Genomic DNA, 12899 nt, shown 5'->3' with positions numbered 1-12899 from the left:
ATAGTACTGCTGATCATAATAATAATGATAATAATAATACTGATAATCATATCAATATTCGTACTGATGATGATGATGATGATGATGATGATGATGATGATGATGATGATGATGATGATGATGATGATGATGATGATGATGATGATGATGATGATGATGATGATGATGATGATGATGATGATGATGATGATGATGATGATGATGATGATGATGATGATGATGATGATGATGATGATGATGATGATGATGATGATGATGATGATGATGATGATGATGATGATGATGATGATGATGATGATGATGATGATGATGATGATGATGATGATGATGATGATGATGATGATGATGATGATGATGATGATGATGATGATGATGATGATGATGATGATGATGATGATGATGATGATGATGATGATGATGATGATGATGATGATGATGATGATGATGATGATGATGATGATGATGATGATGATGATGATGATGATGATGATGATGATGATGATGATGATGATGATGATGATGATGATGATGATGATGATGATGATGATGATGATGATGATGATGATGATGATGATGATGATGATAACAAAACTTGTTGGGTCATTAAAAAACACGAAGCTTCCTGTTATAAAGTGGTTATGTTCAGTGTCGAGACGAGAGTGTAAGGTGGTCGGAAGTGCAAAAATGGGAGCCGGAGATCAGGGAGGGGTTGGAGTTGCTCATGTCTTATTTGTTTTTCTTTCTGGAAGCCTTTAAGGATGAAGAATGCAAGCAAACAAACAAAGTGATGTAAAACCATGAAAGTTTCTCAAATGTTTCCTCCTTTCGAACCGTGCCATGAGAAGATGCTTGAGGCCGGAATGCGAGGAAGGGAAGGTGGAGGTGTTGTTTCTAGAAAAAGTATTTTACGATCATGGTTACACACACACAACAAAATATAAAAGCAAAAGGATAGAAAAAACAAGAACATTTCTCAAATAATGAATATATATTTAATTTTTAGCATTTTTTTTACAGGCAATAACAATGTTACCAATGGTCCATGCCCACCCTCTTGCCCTCCCGCCACTCCCCCCCCCCCGTCCCCTTCCACACTCCTTGGCTGAATTTCGGAGACAAAAGCCCCAATCCCCTCCTTCATCATTTCTATACTCCTAGCTCACAAAGGCCTTCAAACTAGGTAATTTAGGAACTATTAACTTACATGTTCAGATTGCTGACCAGTAAAAGTGTAAAGTTATTACAGAAAATGACAAACCCAGTGAGGAGAATTGTACGTCCTACTATTTATAATCTATAATCTGAATATTTTAATGTAATTTATAGATATTCATAACCTAATAACAAGTAGGTTGTAGGAATAAAAGAGTCACTGGCTGTAATAAGGTGACGTTTGGTTCCTTCTACGAGGAACAAATGTTTCCATCAGAAAGTTTCTTCTCACTTGTAAAACAATTCTTACTTAGAAGCTAAACTTGTGAATTATGAAATTCATAGATGCAAGGGATGCAATCAATATCTGGTCCGACCAGATTATCTGGCCGGATGAATGACAAATTTATCTAGTTCCGGTGCCGACCGGATTTTTCCCGATATCTGACCGGAATTATTTCTTTATGTGTAAGAGGGTCTGACGATTCGATCCCAGCAGGATATTCTTCAGAGGCTGAATGACAAGTTACAGTAACAGAAGGGGAAAAACACACGCACATAAATTATCTCTTGAAGAAGATGTTGGTAGCAATTTAAGTGTGTGGTCATTGAGTATTTTTTTTTCTTCCAACAAGTACGAACATTTTAAGAAGGTATGAAATGCATGACATTTTATGTAACGAATAAATGTCATTTAGATTAGAATAATAGAGTAATTATACATTTAATGTTACCACAAATGAAAGACGACAAAAACAATTAAGTTACGGGATGAGTTGCTTACGAAGATGAATACAATTGAGAAAAGAACAATACACAATACAAGGTAACAATTTACATAAGCAAAAATTAATACATCCAATATTGATCATGCACCAATGTGAAAGAAAAAAATCAAGAATTCCTGATTTGATGAAAGTTGCAATATGACTGACTGAACTGCTAACTCGACAATGTTGCAAATACGATGTTAACGACCTATTTTAACATTTTAAAACATGAGTTTAGGCTGAATTTTAGGTCTTTATCTATTTAAGTCAATGACGAACACGTGCTACATTGTAAGACATGTCATTTGAGGCCACAAAAGTCTTATTTTTGCCCATTGAGTGTTTTGTTTTTTGTTTTGTTTTTGCAATGTGAAGAACTGACCTGTATATTAGACTTTATAATCCAGTCACTCTATATGATGAAACTTAGCTGTTTCATTCGGGCAATTCTTAAAAAAAATGAAAGTGTTACGGAAATAAAACCTGGATAGCAGCGGGTTTTAACTTTTCTAGAGCATATCTGAATAAATGTTGTGACTAAAGTCATACTTTAAATGATGGAAATAAAGAATTTCCGAGGCGGCAGTTCAGAACACTCGTCAGCTATATATCATAACAAGACCTGGGTTTTGAGAGAGTTGTGCATAGAATCAATTATAGAATCACTTCACCTTGTATGAGTTGAAAAGTATGAATTGGATTTAACATTTTTGATTTTTGCAAAGATCAGCATTCTGCATTAAATTGTTACTTGGTACTTCCTTTGACATCCGGGATTGTCGGTATGTTTGAAATATAATGACTGTAAAAAAACTTCAAATGATGGAAAAGATCAATAGTGGTTGTATATGAAACATATCACTAGCAATACTAGTTACAAGCAAGTTATATATTGAAAAGAGTGAGAAATAAACACCCGAATTCCATATATCAAGATATCAAAATGACATTTGAATAGTTCCAAACATTCGCCGAGTTCGAAAGATACCATATTAGTTACACATATCTGGATCAATAATTAAAACAACATGCATGCATGCGATCTTTTAAGCAAAGCTTACAAATGAATTATTTCAACAGTATAAAGTTCAGTTTAACATTAAAACAATGCAGAAAGCATTTTTAAATATTCCAATCAAATAAATTTCAAAGTTGCGTACTCGTGTCTAAAAATTGCACTATAGAAATCGTTTCATTACGTAAATAATGGATTGTTCTTCCTTTTGCAAACAAATAAAAAGACTGGTGTGTTTCTGAGTTCCACACCTCACGTAACTATGGTGATAAAAGTATATAAAGAAAAGGAGCCTGGCATTTCTCATAATGTTATTCCCTGTGATCCCAAATGTTATTAGATATCACTTTATATTTTGTATGTGGTATAAACTGTCGACTATGCATGGTTGTACAATGGTCGTTCACGCGTCTATTGTACCAAGAAGCATGGCGGCATCATGCTTTGATCACGCATAAACTGTGCTCAGAAGTATGATGGTATCATGAGTCGATCACGCGTCTATTTTGCTTAGTATTATAATGGCATCACGAGTCGGTCATGCATCTACTGTACTCACTTAGCATGATGGTACCATGAGTCGATAACACATCTTGTACTCAGCAGTATGGTGGTAACATGAGTCGATCAAGCGTCTAATCTACTCATTAGGCATAATGGTACCACGATGTGATCACTCACCTCCTAATAGTCATCTTATTTTGGATGTGTGGTATATTTAATAATATTGCAGAATAAGGTCTAAGTGTTGATGTAAAATATTTCAACGCATGTGTGTCACCAATGATATGGATACTCCCTTTCTTTCTACCGAGGTTTAATTGCTTCTCAAATACCCGCTGTATGAATCAATCCATCATTTACTTCTTTGATCACAAACCTAAGTTTAATATATTAACCAGGAGTATTGCCACGGTAATTAGAAGCATGCTGCCTAACATAAAACTCATCAAAGCGAAACCTTTGGCTTGTCCAGAGGCCCTGTATGCACCGAGCTCGTCCCCACTAAAGTAAAGACGAGGAACCTGTATGATGGAGAAAAAAAATATAAGGAAAAAATAATATGAAAGTTATGATATCACTCATATAGGTTTGATTGGATTTGATTTTATTCAGCAAATTATCATTCTTCATCTGCATACAAAAAATTGCACATATAGAGAAACATTTAAAATACAAGGTGGAAATATACTTAAATGCATCAAAAAGAAAACAACATGCCAAGGATAACCCTTTAAGCTAAAAACTTATTTCCAAAGGGGTCCTTATAATCTTAAAAATACAAGATAAGAAATTTACTATTAAAACATGCATACAAACACTGTAAACATTAAAAGCAAGAAAGGTATTTACAAGTTAGACATTCATATTATTTGAAAGGTAGGCTTTGGTATCTTTTTTTTTAAATTTTATTGCAGAAGGATGGATATTAATTTGATATTGATTCATTCATTATAACAGAAAGTTCCACGAATTACAAATATCCTAACTTTATCCCTACCGACATTATAGCTACTATATATTTAATGCTGGACTCCAGGCAAATGCAGCAACTAATAAATTGTAAAACTGACCTGTCGTGCTCTGTAAATGGCAAGTAACCCAAACGGTGGAAGGCAGACACAACAGATAAGTGAAGCCACGGCTAGCCAATAGTAATCTTCTGGAGGTTCGTAAAGATAGTGACGACGAATTGGAGTTACCTCGTTAATTTGCTGATTAAAATAAACAAGAAATCAAAACACAAAAAAAAACCCATAAATTTATAACTCGCAAATCATAGGAACATCCAACTTGTTGTGGTACAACATCACCTATACCAGAGACAACTCCATCATGAATGGGTATCCAACGATGTACTGTACGTGGAACATAACGTAACTTGCAAGTCACGGAGTAACAGAAAGTAAGAACTTGACTATGGTTAGATCCAACAGGAATGAGAGTATGAGCACACAATTCCCTATGGTAGTATGGGTACGATTAAAGTGTTACTGTATAAGAGTTGTAAGCGGCAGTGCAAGTATTTAGCTTGGAATGTTAGCTCAGTGGCAGGTGCCTTTCAAACATAAAGTCCCCGGTTCGAGTCACTCCTAGATTAATGTATGTCGTCCAGTTACAGAGTTGTTGACAATTAACAATTCATAATCATGGACGTTAAATATGAATTTAAGAGACTGACTTCGGTCAGCTTGCGGCTTTGATACGCTTGAGGCTTCTTCGCGAGTTCCTGCTTGCAGGAGGATCTAATATACATACATACATTTACCCTTGAATCAGCTAGATGCTATACTATATCCTAAAGTGCCTGACTGTCAGTTCGAGCCAGCCGATTCTCATGGCTTTATCAAAACTGGTAAAGGTGAGTACCCGTTAAACAGTTAAATACTATAGTGAAGTGTGTTGTAATTTCTTAACATGTGTTACATTAATGACCAGTTGCTACTGAGGACTTACAAATATAAAATACTAACACATAATCCTATGCATAATGATTGACTGGACTAACCAGACTATAGTCTAAAGGTTTCGCTGATAATTTTGACCCACGTTTAACCAGGAAGTGGATGACACTTTACTGCAGCACGCTGAAGATCTACCATTTAAACCATCTTTACTATAGGTTTACTTACTAGTCAAGCATAGGGACATCTGATTAGACTCCTATCTAGTCATTAGTTTAGAGAGCCTTTGAGTAACAAATTGGTATGTTAGTAATTTTTTTCACAGTAGCATCTGCTGACAGGTCTAACATATTGAACATTTTAGTTTATGGGTCATTCCGTGTCAAATCACGGATGGCTGTTGCTGCACCCTCTCCAAAAATTCCCAATTTTTTTTGTATGATTGGACCACTATTAAATAAGCATATTCTGAAAATTTCAGTTGCATTGCTTCACAATTGGCCGATTTATCACACTTTGAACTTCCGCAATTTGTCGCCATCATGCATGGCATTTTGGCATTTTCTTGACTTTTGAGGTCTCATTTCTCAGCAATTAAACATTCTACTACCTTTCTATTACAGATGCCTATAGAGTCTATCCCATAGAACAGGAAAATAAAAAATTAGGCTACAAAAATATTGTCTTGTGGAGTTAGGTCAACTTAAAAGTGTCAAAATATTTGACTTTTGTACTTTTCACTAAAAAATGTGCTATTTTTAGTGATGAATTGCTCCTAAACCATTGCTTCAGGGTACTTGTTTCTTTCAGAAGTTATTATGTATAGTACAAACATAACAAAATGATGATTACAATGCTTTCCTATAATATGTTTGCAAAGATGTCGAATTACAAGATACCCCAAAATTTGGTGATTTGATATGGAATGACCCTTATACTGATTAACGGTTGTCCCTTATTCTCAGTACAAACTGACCAAAGTCTGTTTTAGGTAATTACTATACACTGGAGTACGAGTAAAAACTAAGTACAAGTGTGTTGACAAACTCAAAAATAACTTTCAGTCTGGCCTCATTTGCATGACGGAAAAGCTACAAACCAAAAAGCAATTGCTTAAGAAGGAACCTACCGAACATTTTTACAATACATATACGAGCAAGGCCAATAGCCAGGCCGCGGGCACAGGATGCTGTTTCCCTGCAACCACTGTACAGACTATTACCCCCTTCCCCATCGCACCCACTTACAGACCATTACCCCCTCCCACACCGCACTCACTTACAGACCATCACCCCTTCCCCCACCGCACCCACTTACGATATGAACAATTGTCATATGTACAAACTTCACAAGTTACAGGACACAATTAGTGTGTCCCTCCTTAAATTGTTAATGACCCTCCTAAAAATTGTTAATGCTACTCCTTAAACTGTTAATGCTCTCCTTAAATCGTTGTTGTCCCTCCTTTAACTGTTAATGCCACTTCTTAAACTGTTAATTCCCCTCCTTAAACTGTTAATACCCTCCTTTAAACTGTTAATGCCTCTCCTTAAACTGTTAATGCCCTTCTCAAATCGTTGTTGTCCCTTCTCAAAATGTTGGTACACTTCCAAATTCCTTCCTGACTACGTGTCTGTATAAGTGCGAGAAATCAATTTCATGTACGTTTCATGGAACAATCATGGACATGTATACTGGACAAACATTGCATTCAACAAATATAAGATTGAAAATACATGCACGTCATAATAATACTTACGACTAGCTCCTTATTACTTCCATAGTTAATTGGAGAATCATTTTCCTCGTCAGATTTTATCAGTCTTTCAAATTCTGGCAAAAAAACAATAAATTGAGCCGTCAACATTTACAACTTGAAAAAAAACTTGACTCTTCATAGTGAATATACTAGTCATTCAAAACGATTGGTAAATAAAATCGTGACATTTTTTAATACAACATTGGAACCACAAAACATGTTTTTAGAGAAATGCTAAGTTTGTAAATTAACAGTATGATAATAATTTCATTAGATTGATCATTTTTAGATGAAAACTATGATGTTATTATTTAGTACTTTAATTTTGTGAACGTTTCAACATTTGGATGACGCCCATCCATGGAGAGCACGATTCTATTTCACAGTAAAACGTTCGATAATGCACTTTATACAACACTTAATTATATTCCGGCCATTTGATTGGTCAATTGCTCGTCGATTGCATGCAAAATCCGCTCTATTGCACTCTATGAAATAGAACCATGGGTTATACTTTTTTGATAGCACTTTTTTCAATGGTAAGAGAGCAGAGAAACCTGTCTGTTCAAAACAATCTGTTGCATGAGTGCATTTTACATCCAATTATATCCAAATTTGAAGGTGTTGTATAAAACAAATAATGAATGGTTTCCATTCGTGCAACAGTGCAAATATTTCATTCGTTGAAAGATGTAATTTGTTCCATTTAACTCGGCTGCGCCTCGTTGAATGGAAAAAATTACATCTTTCAACTCATGAAATATTTGCACTATTGCACTCATAACCATTCATTATGTGTATAATATTGCTTCATACATTCTTAACACTTCAGGAGGAGATATCTTTAATCAATTTTATTTCTCGGGGTTGTTTTGTATCTAGGTTAATGTTAAATGCTTCAAGAAGTTTAAAAGTAGGGCTTGTGCTGCCCGCATAAAGAACATGGAGGTTCAGATATAAGAAGGGATTTTTAGTGTAAAGTGATAGGCTGTTGTATGGAATTTTTATTACTTTTTATTATTATTTTTTTAATATTTCTATTATCATTCCATCAAGAGTCCAAACAATATACAATTCATCATAACATATACATTATGATCATTAGTCAATATGATCAACAACAACAAATAAATCATTAAACTTCAAATAAAGATCAAAAGCATGTTGCTTACAATTAGTTTTATTCAAAAACTTTTTAGATAACAATTCTTTAAATCAATTTTTACCATAGCTAAAGGAAGGTTTCTCATTTTTAACCTTACTTTTTGAAACACAAAATTTCAGAACCAGAAGGATGTTAGACATATATTTGTACAAATAATTTCCAAACAGAACAAGCTCTTTACTAACTGCAATTTTGATATTCAGTTGGATTGAACCTATAGTTTGAAAATCCCTCCATACTTTCTGGGTGAAGCCGCATTCTTAAAATAAATGAATTAAACTCTCATCTGCCACACCACAGAAAGTGTACAAAGTGGATCATTGATTTTGCTAACTTCAACCATGGGAGTATTTGTCCCTAAAATTTTATTAAGAAGACGAAATTGGAACCAACGGAGCTTCACATCTGAAGTACATTACCAGTTGTATGAGCACACCTAATTCCAATCTACTTCAGAAATAGGAGCATGTTCCATTTGTGAAAACATTTCTATTGGACCTTATTATTTTTTAATAAAATATTATAAAACCTTTTACACCCTTTTTGGATGTTGTTGAAACTTGTTTGTTGGAAGTAGAGATGGTAAGCAGGCAGGTACTCCCGTAGCTGAGGATCGGCTTTACTTTGGTTTTATAGATATTAATACGGATAATAGTATTTGGAGGGAAATTATATATATTTGTGTGAGAGGATCTGAAGGAATTTCAGTTGAGACCAACAGATTCATGCTTACACGGTATGCAAGTTCATGTGGCTTCTGACCCGCGAGTCCAGAGAAGATATGACTGTGCATATAGAGATCGCCATTTTAATAAACCCTAACTAGCTCATGGGTTGGTAGAGCACTGGATGGGTTTGTATCATCCGGAGATCACTGGTTCAAATCAATTTTCCAGCCTTGTAACTTATTGGCTTTTTCTTGATATTTAACTCTCAATAGAGTGAAAATATGATTTCGTTTAGAGATATTCCTTTTTGCGTGATGACTCCAATGCGACGTAGACAGCATTTTTTCAGTGGGGGCGCTGGGGGGCTTGACCATTTCCTAGGAGGGCGTCTTGTTACTATCTAAGCGGAGCGCCACCATGGATTGGCGCGCAGCGCACCAGGAATTTTTAGCTAAAAAGGCCTCCTATAGATCGTTGGAAATGACACTTCCCAGGCCTTCTAAGCTGCTCTAATTAAAGTTTTCTCAACATCCTTTATTTTGAGAACCCATGTCTTGATATGGTCATCAAATAGTTTAGTGAATAGAAAAGAAAAAAACACTCTGTGGTAAGTTACTTTGAAATATCATGACATATCTTTTATGAGTTTGACACCGGCATTGACATTTATCTGCAAATTGCGTAATAATATGCAAATAATCTGCAAATTAAATAATCTGCAAATTGCGCGTGGAAAATAAAAAAGAGATTGATTAGGTTTTCAGCCAAGTAACATACTGAAATGACCGAACTATATGTCAAACTGACATCGAAGATTGCTTTATGAGTGTAGTAGTCTTGTAGAGCAGGAATTATATAATTCGACGGTCGTTAGCATGCGTTTTCAGTACAGTGTGACTACTGTAGATGTCTTCTCGGCCTATACGCTATGTCACGTCAGGTTTTTCAGCAACTATAGCCTACTGCCGGTCCGCGATCGAAGGATCGTTCATAAGTGGTCATCATGGAGATTCGAGACCGTTCAGACCAATGATATATTTTTCGCACATGTAATTTTTTTTTTCGACACCCAAAATCCCATTGGGAGGGCGACTGGGGGCGACAAGCTTTCATGGGGGGGCAGCCCCCACACCTCCACCCCAACCCCACCACCGTGGCAACGCCACTGGATGACTCTCTTGGATATGATTTGCGTTTACTCATCGAAGAGTGATCGCCGTCGTCGACACTATCAAAGAGTGAATTTTCACTTCTTAGAATTAAGATTTATTGGATGGCGGAGAGATTTATTAAACGTTTAACACAGAAGCTCGTCTTACGTTCTTACGGTTTTATACTATCAAATTCCATTCAATTAAAATTACGAAAACGGCATAAGAAAGAGAAATGTAATGCGTACCTTCCATTTTGAAGACAAAAGTCCTTAAGAGGTTCCCAGCGTTGATGTATGGACTTGTTCGGGGCTCTTAATCCATTCCATTGACTTTGTGTACTGAAAGTGTGAAATTGCTAATTGTTATATCTTATAGTGATGATAATGTTAGTCTATTTTAACCACAGATACAATATAACATGAACATGCTGACGAACTATGACCAAGATTTTCCGTTTGGAAACTTAAGCCAACAGTGTATAATAATGGTATTTATGTGCTTTGTTCTGAAGTGTTGTTTGTTTGTTGACTTTACACCATTGGAATAGCATATATGACAGGCGCGTAGCCAGGAATTTACCAAGGGAGGGGCGAAACCTGTAGGCAAACTATCAGAGCCGTAGATACGGCCTTGCATAGTATCTAAGCGTATCGCCACCATGAGTTGGCGAGAAGCGTACAAGAAAATTTTGGCTGAAAATGCCTCCCAACTCGCTGGAAATGACACTTCCAAGGCCTTGTAAGTTGCATCTTAGCATTTTCTCTTTTGAAAATACTAGCTATATCATAAAAACATTTAAAAAAAATGCTCAAGGGGGGGGGGGGTAGGTAAACAAACAGAAGAAGATTATGAAGTATAGATGTACTGCTCTACCTAAACAAGTCCTAAGTGTTTGTAAATAAGTTGGAGAGTCATACCCTCGAGCAAAGTGTAAACTATTTTATAGCAAGTTTGTGGCATACTGAAATTTGGGGGAATAGTGGTGTTGGCATTTAATGTTAATAATATCACGTGACTTCCGTGGAATGTTTACTGGGAAAGTAAGTAACATAAAGTTGGTAGGGATCATGATTCATATAATGTGTTATGCTACCTGGCTAGGCCGGACTGGCACAAGATTATAATCCAATGCAGAAAGGTGACTTTAAGGCCACCCTATCACCGCCCCCTCCCCCACCCCCACCCTTCCCCACCAAAAAAATGCTAGAATGGTCACCCATGTTAAACAATGAAGAATCATTTTACTGTTATCCCCATTGCATATTTCTTCATTGAAACATTCGTTAGTATAATCAATTCCTCAGACCTATTATATTACTTGTGACAACGTCTAGCAAATTTAAGTAGGCCAAACGCGGGGCGACTAGCAAACTACTTAAAACAAAATGGAGAATGAGAAAGCAACCACTAATTCATAAAGAAAATGTACTTACCAGTATAAAAACGCCGTCACGGTTCTCTAAGGTTAAACCGTACTGTATAACTCATAACCATGTGTACTGTGCACTGTAAAATTTGTTGTCTATTCTAGGTCCCGTGCTTGTCGATCACAAGGTAAACCGTCACCTATCGGATCACTAACTTAGCAAATAATTCACCAAGGACTTTGACCCAAACTTAGAAGTACAAACGTAGTGTATGCTTGATGGATACAGTAAACCTAAAATTTTCTGTGATCAATAATGATAATTATGTAACTAATAAATAAACTTTGTCGGGTCATTCAAAAGCGTGAAGATTCTTGTTATTTAAGGCGGTGTATTTATTACCATGGTCATAGTTATAAGACCGACCGACACAACTGTGCCTATATGGCGTCAATAATATAGTCGAGACGAGAGTTAAATGTGGTCGGGACCGGGGAGGGGCATTGTTTTTTCCCAAACAGGTTTCCAATTGTGCTTAAATAGTCGCTCATGATTGGTCGGAAAAGTTACGTCATCACCATAGAAACCTTCACTTCGAGGTTACCAAAATGTCTGCATCCATTCGTTACAACGAAGATATACCCGTTCGAAATCACCCGAAGCTTTTCGTATATTCGGAATTGATTTAGACATATTTAGCGCACTAGTTTGTTATGATTGAACGATCTACTATCGATATTTGATCGAAGTTTTCTGTGAGGTTATTAATCGATAACATCGCACAATGAAGGTTTCGTACAGGGTGCATATAACTGTGTAAACAGTGCAGTGACGGAAGTGTATCATACTGCAGACTAAACTGTTTTGCGTATATTCATTCAGGACTCGTGAACTCGCGTCGTGAAGTTGATTTTAGAGTACCCATTCCACGAACCGAATTCCGATTTCAATAGAACGGCTCACGAATCTTACTCTTAGATATCGTAAACACGATCCCAATGGAATGTGGCGTATGTAATATAAGTAAGGACAACATATGATCCAATCATTAAAAGTAAAGTTAGGGCGTTTGAAGGGAAACCCCGTACCTAGACTTAACTAAGTAACAAATATTCGCGAGAGGGGAGAGGAGGTGTGGGTATATTGGTCATATAAGATATCATTCTTTTCTGGGAGTCTCTAAGGATGAAGGTTGCAAGCAGACAGCTTAGTGTTTTAAAACGATGGAAGTTTCTGAAATATTTCCTCCTTTCGAGAGGTGTAATATCTATTCATTGTACGACCGAACCGTGCCGCTTGAGGCCAGAAGGCCAGGAAAGGTAGGTGGTGTTCCCAGAAAAAAAATCAAATCAAAAGATAGAAAAATACGAAAATTCTGAAATAATGAATAAATATATATATATATATATGTATATACACATATATATATTGTTTTGTTTTTTTA

General features: G+C 36.1%; 1 protein-coding gene across 1 annotated transcript; it reads right to left on the bottom strand.

The window, feature by feature from the left end:
• Positions 1–2148: 2148 nt before the first annotated feature.
• Positions 2149–11663, bottom strand: LOC139983052 (uncharacterized). Its single transcript, XM_071996388.1, has 5 exons — positions 11522–11663; positions 10334–10426; positions 7102–7175; positions 4512–4652; positions 2149–3962 (listed from the first exon to the last, which is right to left on the bottom strand). The coding sequence occupies exons 2-5, from the start codon at positions 10338–10340 to the stop codon at positions 3810–3812; spliced, it is 375 nt and encodes a 124-aa protein (XP_071852489.1). The 5' UTR covers positions 10341–10426; positions 11522–11663; the 3' UTR covers positions 2149–3809.
• Between the last annotated feature and the right edge of the window lie 1236 nt (positions 11664–12899).

The sequence above is a fragment of the Apostichopus japonicus genome, chromosome 16, assembly GCF_037975245.1.
Source record: "Apostichopus japonicus isolate 1M-3 chromosome 16, ASM3797524v1, whole genome shotgun sequence".
In the NCBI taxonomy this organism is placed as follows: domain Eukaryota; kingdom Metazoa; phylum Echinodermata; class Holothuroidea; order Aspidochirotida; family Stichopodidae; genus Apostichopus; species Apostichopus japonicus.
The sequence above is the reverse complement of the archived record's forward strand: the minus strand, read 5'-3'. Positions and strand labels throughout refer to the sequence as shown.